Source organism: Engystomops pustulosus, chromosome 1, assembly GCF_040894005.1.
Source record: "Engystomops pustulosus chromosome 1, aEngPut4.maternal, whole genome shotgun sequence".
Lineage (NCBI taxonomy): Eukaryota > Metazoa > Chordata > Amphibia > Anura > Leptodactylidae > Engystomops > Engystomops pustulosus.
In genome coordinates this window covers 264,971,917-264,990,257 of record NC_092411.1, presented here as the reverse complement: position 1 = coordinate 264,990,257, position 18,341 = coordinate 264,971,917, and the positions used below count along the sequence as shown (strand labels likewise).

Below are 18,341 nucleotides of genomic sequence, written 5' to 3'. Positions count from 1 at the left end.
CCTTGGGAGGATCATTGCTTTCCGGGATGTCATCTGGTAGCGGCGATCCATTTCCATGACATTTTACTTTTAAAAAAAGTAAAATACCAAAACTTTCAAATCACCCCCTTTTCCTTAGAACTGATATAAAAAAAATAGAAAAGAGAAATCCTAAACATGTTGGGTATCGCCACGTCCCAGAATGCCCAATCTATGAAAATATAATAACAATTATTCACAGTGCTGAACCCCGTAAAGGAAAATAGTGCCCAAATGTCAGAAATGCCACTTTTTCACCATTTTGCATCACATAAAAAATGTAATAAAAAGTGATCAAAAGGTTGTACAGTCCTCAAAATTGTAGCAATAAAAATGTCAGCTCATCTTGCAAAAAAAATGACACGTTTTTGTTTTCGGACACAAAGTTTTAATTTTTAAAAATATATTAAAACGCCTTAAAACCTGTATAAATTTGGTATCCCTATGATCAAACCTAGCTAAAGAATAAAAGAGATGCGTAAAATTGGCATAAAAAGGCCATAAAAAACTGATCCCACAAGAATATGGTGCAAATTTTTTTTTACAGCTTTCCAGTACAAGGCAAGCAATAATAAATACTGTCACTAAAAGTACATTTTTTTACACAGAAAATAATCCCTAATACAGCTCTGTACATGGTAAAATGAAAAAGTTATGTTAAAAAGTTAAGTGAAAAATGTACTAAAAAATGCTGCGTCCTTATGGGGTTAAGTTGATCAATCTCCCCGATGTGTGATAGGCCAGCACCCAAAGAGAACAGAAAACTACTACATCCACATTGTTCCTGGGTCCCTGAATGTAGTTTCTACAAAAAATTAGTTTCCTCCACCAGGGTGGACGGGAGAGTGTGTGTGTGTGGGAAGGGGTGGGGGGGGGGGTAGGGAAGATAAATACAGAATACACTTTAGTATCATTGGATAGATTTTTAAGAAATATTTGTCACATACTGTATTTTTTGTTTTTTTGATTCAATGTGTATTATCCACATATCCAAATATTTTTTCACCCATTATGGTTTTCAGTGATTACAGCGCCATCTGTCAATGGGATCGTAGATTGAAGAAATGTAATTTTTCCTAGTGAATCCGAATCTGCCATAACAAATTGAGGTTCATAATTAAGATTTTATAGTTGCCCCCACTCTACTTCCAGGGGGTGGGGGTAGGGGGCGCAGTTTGGCATCATTGGATACATTCTTCAAAAATATTTGACATGCATAATTTGTTTTTTCATCCATTGTGTGTTTCATGAGATATTCCACCATCCCGGAAATTTTGTTACACCCTGCATAATCACCAAGTCAGAATAAGATAATATTGTCTTTTAATTGTTCCATGGGGATGGATCCTAATATTTTCACATCCAGAACCATATGCTTCATTTTACAGCTGGTTCTTGGGTTAATGGGAGTTCTGTAAGAATATATAACAAAACACAAAGAGGTCAATCATTACAATAACCTTCTTTATATTCTTTCATTTAAGAACAGCACAGCCTACAACAAATATATGGGCACAGTGCACACCATGGTCAAGGTCAGAGAGGCTGTGTTTTGTATTAAGACAATCCCTTAAAGTTTTCCACAAACCAAATTCATTGCAGAATGGCGACCCGACCACATGATATAGGCATAGGGGAGGATTTATCAGAAGTGTCAGAGAGCAGAACTGTTCATGACAACCAATCAGAGTTTAGCTTTCATTTTCAAACAGCTGTTAAAATAACAGTTAAACTCTGATTGGTTTTCATGGGCAAATCTCCCCCATACTGGTTTTGGACTAAATGGGGCAGATTTATCAAGAGTGCTCATGAATATTTTAAAGAGGAGCCGTGATTGGTTGCCATGGGCAACTAGAAATATTCTGACTTTCAAACACTTGATAAATCTGCCCTAATATGTCTGAAAAGAACATAAATTTTTGGTCCTATAAACTGTGATAGCATCAGGTCTGCTAAACTTCTAGACATAAAAATTTGATCCATAAATGATTCTGTTTGACACATTTATAGTTGGGATGGACTTTTCCATACATTGTATAATTGGTGTCTATCCTATAGGGGTTTTCTTGCCTTCCTCTGGATCATCGGTTGTAGGTTGAACTTGATAGACTTACCTCTTTTCCTATCATTGTTTCCTATAGAAGGTAAGCCCTTACATGACTACCCTGAAGCAAAAAGGAGGATTGACATATAGAAATCTACAATATATTTGTCAGCACCTGTCCAGCAACTGTGCAACCACAACCAGGCTTGGCGCTAGCTGTAAGTGGTGGCGAACTCACCCTGCGACGTCCCTGCGGGTAAACCGCCCTGATAAGGGCAAACCCACTAACTGACACCTAACTGAAGGTACCTGAGTGACCCTACAAGATGACAGGGAAGACCTACTTCGTCTGGCAGCTGCTGGATGGTGGAGCAGACAGGTAACCAGAATACAGATATAGGTCAGTGTTCACACTGGGGCACAGAAATCTAACACAAGTCTGAGACAGGGAAAGCGGGATAACATCGGGAGAGTCACAACACTGAGAGACAAACAACAGATACAGACAGACAAGCAGAGTCAGATGGAACCGAGTCAAACCAAGATGTCAGCAAAGGTACAGAATCGTAAGGCAAGAAGAATGGTCAGTAGGCAAAGCAGAAGTTAATACACAGTATAGCAAGAGACACAATAGCAAGAGCACTAGGGAACACAGGGACTGAATAACCAGCAAGGTGTGATGGCAGTAGGCAGGTATGTAAGGCAATTACCAGACATGCCTCCTGCAGCCACTGGGGAACTGTCCATCAGGCTAGTAACCCTTGCTGGGCAGGCTGAAATGCAAGGAGCGGGGTGTGGCTCAATTAATACAAACACTAAGCTACAGTTAACACCACCTATTCTGCCAACTGTGGATAGAGGGACGTTTAGCACGGACATTACTATATTGTTTAAATGTTATATTTCATTGTAAAGGAAGTTACGGATATTACATAATAGGGTTTTGTGGGCTCAGTGGAAAACTCCTTGGCCAAATGGAAAAGGGGGTAAATAACGAAATAAAAAGTATCCAGCATGCTCTGGCTCCCAGTTTCTGTGGGGCAATCTATTTGTGTACACTCTGAGCTGGGTTGTAAGTGTGGAAATATGAAGTTCAGCCGCTCCTGTGAATTCTGAGGCCACGGATAGAAGTCATGAGCCAACATTTCCAGCCCAGAAAGAAGTCTACATAATAATAGCATGGATTGTGACTTGTGAATGAGGAGCTGGAGCCGGGCAAGTATACTTTTTATTTTCCTCCTGCTTCGGCTCTATCAAGGTTTTCTGTGAACCTGAAATGAGCCTTATTCTCGTCTTATTCCTTCTTATTGGTTATTTCTTATGATGGCATCTATACTTACCTGTGCTATATTAGGAGTCCTTTGTTTCAGTGAGAGAACGCTGAATTTACAGGTTACGAGGCAACTGCTGAGCTGCAGACACATGATGAACAAAAGGTGGATGATAGTAATCAGTCGAATGATCTAAAATATAAAATTATAAATATAAAGTTATCCACTAAAAGCAATAATAACCTGGCATTATGGATCTAGAACACATAAATTAGAGTAAACTTGACCCTATATGAAAACCTGACTTGAACTGTAGGTTCGGCGACCTCCGTTCGTCAGGTCCGCCTAATCTGGACATGTTGCATGATGGGCTGCAGAGCAGGGAATAAGGCAGCTTTATGCCCATAGCAACTAGGAATGGCTGTGATTGGCCATGTGGCCAATCAAAGCCATGCACCAAAGAATGTAGTTCACTCCTGCACTGAAAAATCTTCAGCTTCAAATGTTTCTTTTCTCAAAATTCCAACATTACAGAGTAAAAACAGGTATCCAATGCAGCATCACCGTGTATTTTTGTAGGATGCAAGCCTACGCGTTTCGAGTGTGGCATACACTCTTAGTCATGGCATAAGAAATGGATGTAGGGTGCAGGCTTGATATGCTGGTTACTCGTTGACGTGAAACACGTATATCCAGTAACAGCATATTCCCAGTTAAACCTAAAAACACCATTATGTTAAAATGCAAAGCAATACATTAAAACAGAAAAATACCCAAAGTGTATATCATAGTAAGATCATAGCAGAACATGATAGAGGCAATTACAATGAGGAAGGCACAGTATTCCTCAATATTAGCCACAATAACACATTAGGATACACATACTCACTATTTTGCATAATGGGCCTCCATTTCTATGGTTTTATTATATATAAACAACTATTCAACATGGCCAAATTGACCTTCGGCCAGCAATAGACAATGCTCGGCTGAACAATTTTGATAATACCTTAGTTCGGTCCGATTCCCCAGTGCTCATGCGCACTCCAAGTACTCCACGGGTATTGCAAATCACAGCAGACCCGTGCTCCCGGTGAACAACCCGCCCGATTCTCTACAGAGGATCGCAAATACCATCATAAGGTGAGTGTGGAAACCCAATATGACATATTGTGCCCATATTAATTGTATGTACTGAACATATTGGGGCACATTTACTAAAGGTCTGTCGGATGCATTTCCGTTGGGTTTCCCGAATATTACTAAGAGTAGCAGATCGCACTTTCGCCGGACTGTTCACAGTTTTCGGGAATTGCGCACCTTTGACAGGTATTTAACAGGGTTTTGCACTGGGATTATGTCGCATGTGATCGAATTGTGGCGCAGTTGCGCTGGCTTTCATGCGACAGAAATCGGTGGGGGCAGTGGTGGCTATAAGGTATTGGTACAGTAACTGGTAAGTATATATGGATGTGTTTATATGTTACTGTTAATTAGTGAGTATGTAATACATATGTATAAATATATTTATGAATTAATGTTACTGTTAATTGATGAATATACAATAAGTCATTGACGTCTTATTGACGACTATGCGGTGTTTATACAGCGACAGACAAACAAGTATTTATAAATCAATTTGTGGATTTTTCAGTAATGAAATAGGAATTCATGTTTGTAATTAAGACCTTTGGGGATTCTTGTATTTAAATGAAAAATCCAAAATGCTTCTCTGTTACATAATATTTTTGGTTTCCTCCTCTTCTATTTTATATATATTTTATATATTATATCTCCTCTTTTGTTTCTATGAATCTGTCTATAGCATAGGTTTCAAAACTGGATACATTGCCTTTGTGGACTTCTACAAAATGTTTTACGGCCCCAGAGACGTTCCTTTTATGAAAACTGTCTTTCTTGCTGTTTGTGATTTCCATAGATGTTCAGTCAATCTCTCTTTAAAATTCAGTACGGTACAACCAATATATGTCAAATTACATCGGACAACATAAACTAAATAGTTGCTAATACAATTAAGATGTTTCTTAATGTTATATATAGAAGTGTTATCGGTGTTTGTGAATGTTTTGGTATTTTTGGCAAAACTGCATGTTGTGCATGGGTGGGTAAAACATCTGTAAAACCCCTTCGTAGTAAGCCATGTGTTTTTTGTATGGTTTCCCAAACAAACTGGGAGAAACAAGGTTGCCTATTGTAGGTGACCTTCTAGAAACAATTCTGCAATTTTGCAATTGTTGCTAAATGTTAGCCAACTTATCATCCTCCATCAAAATTGGTAAATTCCTTCCCACAATCCTTTTAATTTGGGTGAATTGATTACTATACTGTAAAGTTATCTAATATCTGCAATATGCATCAAAGACTTACGGGTTATTGAGAGGGCGCACCCGACGCGCGCCTTACTATTACAGCGTGGGTCGGTAAGGGGTTAAGAAACATCTTAATTGTAATAGCAACTACGTAGTATATGTTATCTGATGTAAAACTTGTAACTTGAAATATATTGCTTGTCAGGAGATTTAAAGAGAGATTGACTGAAGATCTAAGAGATATCACAAACAGCAAGAAAGGCAGTTTTCATAAAAGGAACGTCTCTGGGGCCGTAAAACATTTTGTAGAAGTCCATAAAGGCAATGGGTCAAATTTACTTACCCGGTCCAGTTGCGATCCCGCAGCACATTGTCCGACGCTGATTTGGGTCTGCTGGGATTCACTAAGGTCCGTGCGCCTGATATCCAGCAGGTGTCGCTGTTGCGCCGAAGCCGCCGGAGTTCACATTCTTCGTCCCGATGCATGTAAGTGCTGATCTTGTGACACAAATTCTTTTTTAAATTCTGCGTTTTTTCCGAATCCGTCGGGTTGTCCGACGTCCACGCTCCCCCCATTTCTGTTGCGTGAAAGCCGGCGCCAATGCGACACAATCCGATCGCGTGCGCCAAAATCCCGGGGCAATTCTGCGCAAATCGGAAATATTCGGGAAACCCGACGAAAGTGCGGCGTTCGGATCCTTAGTAAATGAGCCCCAATGTATCTAGTTTCAAAACCTATGCTATAGAATAGATTCATAGAAACAAAAGCGCAGGAGAAAGACAAAAAATATTATGTAACAGAGAAGCATTTTGGATTTTTCATTTAAATACAAGAATGCCCAAAGGTCTTAATTACAAACATGAATTCCTATTTCATTACTGAAAAATCCACAAATTGATTTATAAATACTAGTTTGTCTGTCGCTGTATAAACACCGCATAGTCGTCAATAAGATCAATGACTTATTGTATATTCATCAATTAACAGTAACAATTCATAAATATATTTACACTGTGTATTACATACTCTCTAATTAACAGAAACATCATTAAATAACTTATAAACACATCCATATATACTTACCCGTTACTGTACAAATACCTTATAGCCACCGATAAGAGTAGTTACTAACACAAATAAAGCCGTGGTGGGCTAGATCGTATGCCCAATCCATATAAATTAATATGTTCAGTACATACAATTAATATGGGCACAATATGTCATATTGGGTTTCCACACTCACCTTATGATGGTATTTGCGATCCTCTGTATAGAATCGGGAGGGTTGTTCACCGGGGGCACGGGTCTGCTGTGATTTGCAGTAACCTTGGAGTACTTGGAGTGCGCATGAGCACTGGGGAATCGGACCGAACTAAGGTATTATCAAAATTGTTCAGCCGAGCTTTGTCTATTGCTGGCCGAAGGTCAATTTGGCCATGTTGAATAGTTGTTTGTATATAATAAAACCATAGAAATGGAGGCCCATTATGCAAAAAAGTGAGTATGTGTATCCTAATGTGTTATTGTGGCTAATATTGAGGAATATTGTGCCTTCCTCATTGTAATTGCCTCTATCATGTTCTGCTATGATCTTACTATGATTTACACTTTGGGTATTTTTCTGCTTTAAGGTATTGCTTTGCATTTGAACATAATGGTGTTTTTAGGATTAACTGGGAATATGCTGTTACCGGATAAACGTGTTTCACGTCACCAATGTAATATCAAGCCTGCACCTTACATCCATTTCTTATGCCATGATTAAGAGTGTATGCCACACTCGAAACGCGTAGGCTTGAATCCTACAAAAATACACGGTGATGCTGCATTGCATACCTTTTTTTACTCTGTAATGTTGGAATTTTGAGAAAAGAAATATTTAAAGCTGAAGATTTTTCAGTGCCAGAGTGAACTACATTCTTTGGTGCATTCGTGTAAACGTCAGGGTCCGGACACACTCCACAGCACGAACCAGGATGGAGGTGTGCCGTTGAACAATTTCTTTTTTCTATTTGCAATCAAAGCTACTGTCAAGCATCAGCCCATCAAACAAAAAGTTTGGGTAAAACAGAGTTGCTGAACAAAGGACACCGAGCCCAAAATTCGGGTACGCTCATCTCTACCCACCAATAATCACTTATCCAAGAAACCATGGCAGAAATTCTATTGTAAAAGGAAATTACTGATCACGTTGTCTGAGGATAGACACAAAGGAAAATCTATACCGATTCCCATAAAACATATCTGCTGGCTCCCTTGCCACTGTGACGTAAACCTATTTGCAAGGAGTCCGTTTTTTCCAAAAATCTTGCTTCCTACTGGATTTACTGTACTGAACCAACATCAGTTACAGTAACTGAATGGACCTGCTGCGGTCAGTTCAGGGATTCTAGATCTGGTTCTGTAAATTCGTCACACACATGGAACGAGTTTATCAGCACACTTCTTTCAACTGCATCTACAGATCTACATGTATAGCTGATCAGAGGTACCATACATGGTTGTCCACTTCCTTAGGAATATCCAAAAAAGCAGCAGTGATGAAACAGATTTTATTGAAGAATTAGAAGCTTATAGGGAATAGCTTTCCTAAAACGTAACCTACTCGAGGTGCTGGTTTACACTCACATTGACACAATAGATATAATCTAGTCTGATATGCTACATGATTATCTTCCCATTGGAAAAACTTGATCTAATATGGTCCCTTTCAAGCTGGTGGCCATGTTCTGGACATAGCCTAAGTTAGGCTCCCTCACCCATTACCTGCTGGGGTATGAAATATGTTGTTATTCCTTTAGTTTCTGAAATAAAAGGTTGTTTTTAGACAAATGACTCAACCTGTACATTGGGACAAATTTACTAAGCTCTGTGCGCCACTTTTCTTTGCAGGTTCTTTCTAGTGCAAACTGCTTGCACAGGTATTTAAGAAGTACCTGCACTACATATGTGTCGCACGCGACCCTTTTGTGGCGCGAATGCACTAGTCATCAGGTGACACAAATTTCTCTACTGAAGGGGGAGATTCCGGTGCTCAGTCGGAACGTGCGCCACATTTATGTTGCAAAGTCCGAAAGAAAGAAAAAGTGGTGCACTCTGTCGGGGCAGTGCAGGGAGTGCCTGATTCATGAAGAACATGCACCAAAAATCCTGAATCTGGCGCCCTCTGCACACTACACAGGCAACTGCACATAGTACAGACTGCAATGTTCTTAGTAAATTTGGGCTTATGTTTCCTTGACCTCTTATTGCATATTTAACATTTTCCACTTTAGAACTATAGACTACAGATTACAGACTTTAGCCCTGAGGCAAATGTAATCATTGTAGTTCTTCAAAAACAAATGAAATAGTAAATGATAGTCGTGTTGAGGAACCTATTATTTACCAGAATAGTATCTTGAAACAGCGAGCACGGACTTGTAACACATGGCCCATAGATATAATTTTTATGGCTGAAATCGACTATGACCAATGCGGTTTCACTCACGGCGATCAAAGTGCTGACCACATTCATGCCTAAAGCTCCTTTTACCTAAGAAGAGACAAAAAAATGGAAAATTGTAACAGGCAATTATTTAATTCATAGTGTGGATCTCTATTCTGTCTCTCTAGTCCCTGTACTGCTTGATTTTATGGAATGACATTTTATCCCCTTTTAGAAAAAAAATGTACAACTTATAAATGAGGCCATTTTGAAGGAGCAGATATCCTGATTTCATTTCATTAAAGGTCTTGTAGGGCTTATGCCCTGTTCAAACTGCCTCCAGTGGTGTAGGGCAGAGGGGGTACAATATGGAGGCAATGTAGAGCAACAACAGCCAAGGACAGGGGGAAAAAGACAATGGGGCAGATTTACATACCCGGTCCGTTCGCGAACCAGCGGCGCGTTCTCTGCGCTGGATTCGGGTCCGGCCGGGATTCATCAAGGCAGTTCCTCCGACGTCTGAAGTTCCCTGAAATGCACTGAAGTTCACAATCCTATCCTGGATGAAGGTGAGTGCAAGCTCCGCGACACAATTTCCTTTTTTAAATGCGGCAGTTTTTCCGAATCCGTCCGGTTTTCGTTCTGCCACGCCCCCCGATTTCCATTGCATGCATGCCGGTGCCGATGCTCCACAATCCGATCTCGTGCGCCAAAATCCCGGGGCAATTCAGGTACAATCGGTGCAAATCGGAAATATTCGGGTAACACGTTGGGAAAACGCGAATCGGGCCCTTAGTAAATGTCCCCCATTGGGGCACATTTACTAAGGGCCGTGCACCAGTTTTCTGTCGGACTTTGCACTCTCTAGTTATCAGGCAATACAAATTTCTGCACTGAAGGGGGCGTTCTGGTGCTCAGTCGGACTGTGCACCACGTGTCCTATGCCCCATGCTAAATGTGCACCAAAAAAAAAGTTGCGCACTCTTTAAGGGCAGTAAGCATTACGACGCTTCTTTAGGTTTCGGAAAAAGTGCAACCGTGACACAAAAGTGGCGCAAACACTTTATAAATACAGGTGCAATCTCCAAAGATGTTTTTTTTAGTGCACAATTAGACCAAAAACTGTAGTAGACAAAATGATGTATCTGGGACAATGGGTAAACCAGACAATTTAATACCATCTCTTCAACACAAAGTTACTGAAGGGAGTTTTCTAGAAACTCCAGGGCAGGGGGGGGCAAAAAACTTTCCTGCTTGATCAAAGTTCATGAGAATTGCAGTACTTTCGGTCTGTGCATGCAAGTTCATTGTACACGCTTCAGCCCATAGGTGGCAGATCAAGTGATCTCCTGACCCACTAATTGCCCAAAGCAGGTTGTGTGACCCCCCCAGAACTTCTGGCCGAGTCTGGGTGCCAACATCAGAAGTACCAGAAAAATGCAGAAACTGGTAGCTGGCCGGCCCCCACAGGATTTACCATAATTCTTGGAAAACTGCTATAGGTATCTACAGTTTTTATCTATTTGATAGAAGAGACACTCACCAGATTACGAGAACATTTGTTCGCTGCTGCTACTGTCACAGATCCAGAAATGAGGTACTGCAATACACAACAGAAATACTATAACTTTCCTCCATGATACAATATTTCCTGATACCCTACTAACCATAGAAGAATACATAGCTAAAACTAAAGATATTTTCCATTTATTCATGGAAAAATGTAATAATGGAGGGAGTCTGCTATTAAAGACACTTTCTATTTTGCTCTAGACTTCAGATGAATTTAATGGAAAGCATGGCATGTCCCAATCTGCCTGGATTGTCTTATTTCAGCACATTTGTCTTGGTCCATTTTAGCTTTTTTCTGTGTTTGTGTTCGATAAAAGCAATATTAGTTCAGTTCAGTTCTGTATCTAAGGTATTCTTATTTCCTTATGAGCCGTGATGATGATGAGGGTTAGCTTACCTATGGAACTTAGACAGAGTCTGCACAGGGCTGGTGCCAGCACCGTGCCGGTGGTGTGGCCCAGAGCTGCTGGGGGGTGGGTGGGTCACATAAGGCTGTATACAAGGCATCCATGGGATGAGGGGGGCTTATATAAAATAATCATGATGGGGGCTGTATATAAAATAACCATGAGGGGGCTGTATATAAAATAACCATGGGGGGGCTTATATAAAATAATCATGATGGGGGCTGTATATAAAATAACCATGAGGGGGCTGTATATAAAATAACCATGAGGGGGCTGTATATAAAATAACCATGAGGGGGGCTGTATATAAAATAACCATGAGGGGGGCTGTATATAAAAAAAGCATGATGGGGGCTGTATATAAAATAACCATGAGGGGGGCTGTATATAAAATAACCATGAGGGGGGCTGTATATAAAAAAAGCATGATGGGGGCTGTATATAAAATAACCATGAGGGGGCTGTATATAAAAAAGCATGATGGGGGCTGTATATAAAATAACCATGAGGGGGCTGTATATAAAATAACCATGAGGGGGGCTGTATATAAAAAAAGCATGATGGGGGCTGTATATAAAATAACCATGAGGGGCTGTATATAAAATAAGCATGAGGGGGGCTGTATATAAAATAACTATGAGGGGGCTGTATATAAAATAACCATGATGGGGCTGTATATAAAATAACCATGATGGGGCTGTATATAAAATACCCATGAGGGGCTGTATATAAAATAAGCATGAGGGGGGCTGTATATAAAATAACCATGAGGGGGGCTGTATATAAAATAACCATGATGGGGCTGTATATAAAATACCCATGAGGGGGGCTGTATATAAAATAACCATGAGAGGACTGTATATAAAATAACCATGAGGGGGCTGTATATAAAATAACCATGAGGGGCTGTATATAAAATAACCATGAGGGGGCTGTATATAAAATAACCATGAGGGGGCTGTATATAAAATACCCATGAGGGGCTGTATATAAAATAACCATGAATGGGCTGTATATAAAATAACCATGAGGGGGCTGTATATAAAATAACCATGAGGGGGCTGTACATAAAATAACCATGAGGGGGGCTGTATATAAAATAACCATGAGGGGGGCTGTATATACAATAACCATGAGGGGGGGTTGTATATAAAATAACCATGAAGGGGCTGTGTATAAAATAACCATGAGGGGGCTGTATATAAAATAACCACGAGGGGCTGTATGTAAAATAACCATGAGGGGGCTGTATATAAAATAACCATGAGGGGGGGCTGTATATAAAATAACCATGAGGGGGCTGTATATAAAATAACCATGAGGGGGCTGTATATAAAACAACCATGAGGGGGCTGTGTATAAAATAACCATGAGGTGGCTGTACATAAAATAACCATGAGGGGGCTGTATATAAAATAACCATGAGGTGGCTGTACATAAAATAACCATGAGGGGGCTGTATATAAAATAACCATGAGGTGGCTGTACATAAAATAACCATGATGGGGCTGTATATAAAATAACCATGAGGGGACTGTATATAAAATAACCATGAGGGGGGCTGTATATAAAATAGCCATGAGGGGGGCTGTATATAAAATAACCATGAGGGGGCTGTATATAAAATAACCATGAGGGGGGCTGTATTTAAAATAACCATGAGGGGGGCTGTATATAAAATAACCATGAGGGGCTGTATATAAAATAACCATGAGGGGGCTGTACATAAAATAACCACGAGGGGGCTGTACATAAAATAACCATGAGGGGGGCTGTATATAAAATAACCATGAGGGGGGGTTGTATATAAAATAACCATGAAGGGGCTGTGTATAAAATAACCATGAGGGGGCTGTATATAAAATAACCACGAGGGGCTATATGTAAAATAACTATGAGGGGGCTGTATATAAAATAACCATGAGGGGGGGGCTGTATATAAAATAACCATGAGGGGGCTGTATATAAAATAACCATGAGGGGGCTGTATATAAAACAACCATGAGGGGGCTGTGTATAAAATAACCATGAGGTGGCTGTACATAAAATAACCATGAGGGGGCTGTATATAAAATAACCATGAGGTGGCTGTACATAAAATAACCATGAGGGGGCTGTATATAAAATAACCATGAGGTGGCTGTACATAAAATAACCATGAGGGGGCTGTATATAAAATAACCATGAGGGGACTGTATATAAAATAACCATGAGGGGTGCTGTATATAAAATAACCATGTGGGGGGCTGTATATAAAATAACCATGAGGGGGCTGTATATAAAATAACCATGAGGGGGGCTGTATTTAAAATAACCATGAGGGGGGCTGTATATAAAATAACCATGAGGGGCTGTATATAAAATAACCATGATGGGGGCTGTGTATAAAATAACCATGAGGGGGCTGTATATAAAATAACCATGAGGGGTCTGTACATAAAATAACTATGAGGGGGCTGTACATAAAATAACCATGAGGGGGCTGTACATAAAATAACTATGAGGGGGCTGTACATAAAATAACCATGAGGGGCTGTATATTAAATAACCTTGAGGTGGCTGTATATAAAATACCCATGAGGGGGCTGTGCATAAAATAACCATGATGGGGGCTGTATACAAAATACCCATGAGGGGGCTGCGTATAAAATAACTATGAGGGGGCTGTACATAAAATAACCATGAGGGGGCTGTATTTAAAATAACCATGAGGGGGGCTGTATTTAAAATAATCATGAGGGGGCTGTACATAAAATAACTATGAGGGGGCTGTACATAAAATGACCATGAGGGGGGGCTGTATTTAAAATAACCATGAGGGGGCTGCTTGGGATGATAAACTAGGGAATATTTTAGGGAACCGGAGACTGTTTAGTTTCTGAATTTTTAATGCTGCCACGTGAGTTCACTAAAAAGTGGCTCACTGAAGCTCTGTCACCCAGTGGCCTATTGACACCTGGAGGCAACCCTGAGTATGCATCAACACCACCAGTCATGTTGGAAGACACACAGAAGTGATGCTTAGAGAAATGTGCTACAACCTGATGATCTTAGCAGTAAAGATACATTCACATGAATCCTTGTAGTTCCCTGCAAGGCTGAGGACTTGTGTCAATGCTGCCCAGAGAGTGGAGCATAATGAGGAGAATTACATAACATTCTGAAAAAAATCTCTTTAAAGAGAGATGAAACTAAGTATAGGACTTTTTCTGGTCCCCAGGCATTGCTATTATAGTGACAACCCACTATTCTTTGTACTGTGAATAATCCAAACAGTATAGCCGAAGAATGATAAAGTAAAGAAAGAGTCACAAATATTAAGACAATGGATTCATAATTACTTACAAAAGCTGCTCCCCAGTAACATATGAAGCTTTGAACTGTCACTGACGTGTAGGCAGTTAATGTGTAGAGAAACACAGTGCCTGTAAAGCTCTGCACAAAGGCCAATACGATTTGGATAGCCTTGAAAAAGAATAATTATGTGTTATACAATTGCTCACTGATTCATTATCATAAGCCACGTAATAAACAAAAAGCCATACAAAGTTTACTCTGTTCCAAATATTCCTCTTGCGGGAGTAATGTATCCTCAGAGGTGTGACTAACAGTCACCATAGCCACACCCCTGATTAACTTGATTCTACAGCCTTACTGAAGGTACATGTGTCCTACTTAAAAAAAAATGAAAAAGACAACTCAACGGAGTAATCATCAGTCCCTCTCTACTGCACGGAATGAAAGCCGAGTCGAGGTCAGTCCACCAAATAAACAGAGAGAAAATAATCCAGCAATGTTGGGCTCCACGAGAAGGATAGTAAAAACACTAAACATTGTACACAAAATGCTAAAAACATTATAATGCCATGGTAATAAAACAGATCTGATGCATTTCGAATCTACTCTGATTCTTAATCATAGCCGATTAAGAATGAGAGTAGATTCGAAACGCGTCATAGCTGATTAAGAATCAGAGTATATTTGAAACGCTTCAGATCTATTTTATTACCATGGCATCTTAATGTTTTAGCATTTTGGAAATAAAGAAGTGTTTTTACTACCTTCTCATGGATCTTCTTTTATAATAGCGCTATACGGTGAGATTTCGGCAATATAGAGTCTGGCATTGTCATTGGAGCTCCTCATAACGACTCATCTTTTAACTTATTCACTCCCCCGTTATGTTACAAGTCCCGCCTGGTCCCTGGCGTCACCTGCTCTATGCATTGTGGATGGGCAGGACTTGTGTCGTGACTTCTTTTATCGTATATAGTGAGGAGCATAGTTCCTCAGGAACTGGTTATTAGGACACGTCTATCATCAGTAAAACTGATGGAGATGTCCTTAAAAAAATGTTTTTTAGATGACTAGTGAACATTATATGCAAATTTCCAAGACACTTAAAGCAGAATAAGTTGAGACCAATTAGATTCGAACCTGAATCGAATTCTATAAAGAATTTGGCGAAGCAAATCTAGTATGATTCGCCCATCTCTAATTATAAGCAGCGTGGAGGAGCTATAAAGTTGCTGAACTTATTTGTCTGAAGGGTTTATTATGATTGTTATACAGGCAGTCCCCGGGTTATGTACAAGATAGGTTCCAGAGGTTTGTTCTTAAGTTGAATTTGTATGTAAGTCGAAACTGTATATTTCGTAATTGTAGATCCAGACAGAAAAAATGTTGGCAATTGGAGTTAAAACATTTTTTTGCTGTAATGGGACCAAAGATTATCAATAAAGCTTCATTACAGACACCTTACAGCTGATCATTGCAGTCTGGGACTATACTACAGGATTCAGAAAGCTTCACCAGAGGTCAGAGGCGCCTGTCTGTAACTATGGGTTGTCTGTAAGTTGGGTGTCCTTAAGTAGGGGACTGCCTGTATTGTGAATCCACAAGGAATTTTTTCCCTAATAAAGTGGATTTTGCCTTCATCTGGATCAACACTGTTGAAATATAGGGTGGACTATTTTTCATCCTCACTAACAAGGTTTGACTTGACGGACCAGCATTTTATTTAACCTAATCTACAACCTAATAAAAATATCACGTTCTATGCTCTTTAACACAGTTACATAGTCAGACATACAGCAAGAGAAGGAGCAGCTATAGAATTACAAAGGCATCTGTAATGACAGGACACAAACAAAGAGAGTGAGCCCTAATACTGCCTCAACCTGCCTACTTGTTGGGTCCACCCTAAATGGTGGCCAATAACTGGGCGACATTCCCTTTCTATGCAAAGTATGAACATGTAACAAGAGAGACAAATACACAAAAAGGTCTCGTGGACAAACTGGGTCAGCAACAGAGGGGAGCAACCTAGGACCAAATGGCAATCCAAAAACAGAAGTAATAAATACACGCCAAGATCAGATACTTAATGGATAGCAAAGATACAGACACAGCAATGTAAAGTGCCTTGAAAAAAGTTTGACCAGCAAGGGGTGTAGCCTGTGTTGAATACTTATAGGGAGGCCAGGCCTTGCCGCAGGTAGAAAGAGGAAGTGATCACATCCACACAGAGTTAACTCTTTAAAGGCATACTGCCGAAAAAGACAAAACTCAATGTCTCCTAAACCTAGTAGCCCAGATAGAGGACGACGCTGCTCCAGACGTGACAGCATCCATGTTATCTCAGAACTTTTTGAAGCTCTCTGCTGTCTCTGCTATGACATACTCCGGAGGCAGGGTATTCTACAGCTTCACAGTTTATTTAAACCACAGTTGACAAATTAAGCTGGAGTATAAGCCGACCCAAGTATAAGCCGAGGCCCCTAATTTTAACACAAAAACCTGGCAAAACCCTATATTTTTTTATTCGAGTATAAGTCGAGTTTGGGTTTTCAGCACATTTTTTGTGTGCTGAAAAACTAGGCTTATACTCGAGTATGTAGGTATTATAAAAGCTTAGTATAAAATAAAGGCATGCATCACCACACAACACAATAAAGAAGCTATAATAAAAGCTTAGTATAAAATAAATGCATGCATCAACTGTTCCCACAACCGCATTATACAGCCAATACTTTACTGATCTGTACAGCATTGAATTAACATACAGGCACACATACAGCGTGGCCATACAGCATCCCTTATTTTTGCAGACTTCTATTAAAGATGATCAATTTTACAATATTCTGTAACAAGCCATGTCATTGGTTAGCACAGTAGGAGTTTCTTCTTTGCTATTTTGAGAAACATATCCCAAGCTTGGATTTTACCTACCACAATGAAAACTAAACTAAAAAAAAAAAAACTCACCCCTTGAGCTTTCGGATGTCCCTTTAGGAAAGTTTCATAAAATGCTGGTGTATTCACTTGTTCCACTGTGAGGCTCATAGCAGAGACGTCATTTGTTGGTTGGTAATCCATAGTCTCAAGTCTCAGTTTGTTGGAAACTAAAATAGAAACATGAACACAAAAACCATGAAAATGTAGTCCTAAACCGTTCAAGTAGAAATACAATAAAAGCTCAAGTCACCTTTGTACCAGGCGTTTGGGGAACACCGACAGCTACTGACTGTGCCCTTTGTTATAAGAAGTATATAAAGCCAAATCCCCTCCCACTTTTTATTGAATGATTTTCCTACTCTGTGACGTGATGATGCTGCACCCATTTTGATAAGACTTTATTTCACCAGACCTGGTGACCGACAGATGGTGAGGACAGACCTGACCTCAGCAGTTAACGGAGCTAAATATCTACCAACGACCACACCATACCGTAAATTTATAGTATGGCGTGTAACACGATTGCAGTAACAGGTTGTTACCTTTTGCCAACAGTAATAGTAATCAGTGGTAGTAGATCAGAAAGCCAATCACAATGTCTTTAAAGGGAACCTGTCACCAGGAGACCCATTTTTAGCACTCCCCCAGTCCCCACAGAGCATAGTACATACACTGCCAAAGTGTTTTTGTATAAAAAATAGGTTTTACAGAAAAAAAGATATGTTATATTGTACCTTTCATTAGCATCTGCTGTGTGACTAGGCAGTTGCCCACGGGGAGGGGCAGGAAAGTAGCAGTTTCCCCCCACCCTTGGGAAACATGTGACCTTTTCAAATATACAAATAACTCCCCAAACTCGGGATTGGCTGTAGAGGAGCAGGGGGCGTCGCTAAGCCAAGTCATGGGTGTTTTCATATATTTGAAAAGGTCACATGGAGGAGCAGTTTCCCATGGGTGGGGGGAACTGCTCCTTTCCAGCCCCTCCCAGTGGCCAACTGCCTAGTCACACACCAGATGCTAATGAAAGGTACAAT

At 40.1% G+C, this 18,341-nt stretch overlaps 1 protein-coding gene across 1 annotated transcript; it reads right to left on the bottom strand.

Annotated features, from left to right (window-relative positions):
- Nucleotides 1–923: 923 nt before the first annotated feature.
- Nucleotides 924–17,693, bottom strand: LOC140126499 (high affinity immunoglobulin epsilon receptor subunit beta-like). Its single transcript, XM_072146059.1, has 7 exons — nucleotides 17,558–17,693; nucleotides 17,338–17,474; nucleotides 14,416–14,535; nucleotides 10,635–10,691; nucleotides 9,053–9,199; nucleotides 3,403–3,525; nucleotides 924–1,430 (listed from the first exon to the last, which is right to left on the bottom strand). Exons 1-7 carry the CDS (start codon nucleotides 17,691–17,693, stop codon nucleotides 1,419–1,421), a joined length of 732 nt encoding a protein of 243 aa, XP_072002160.1. The 3' UTR covers nucleotides 924–1,418.
- Nucleotides 17,694–18,341: the final 648 nt, after the last annotated feature.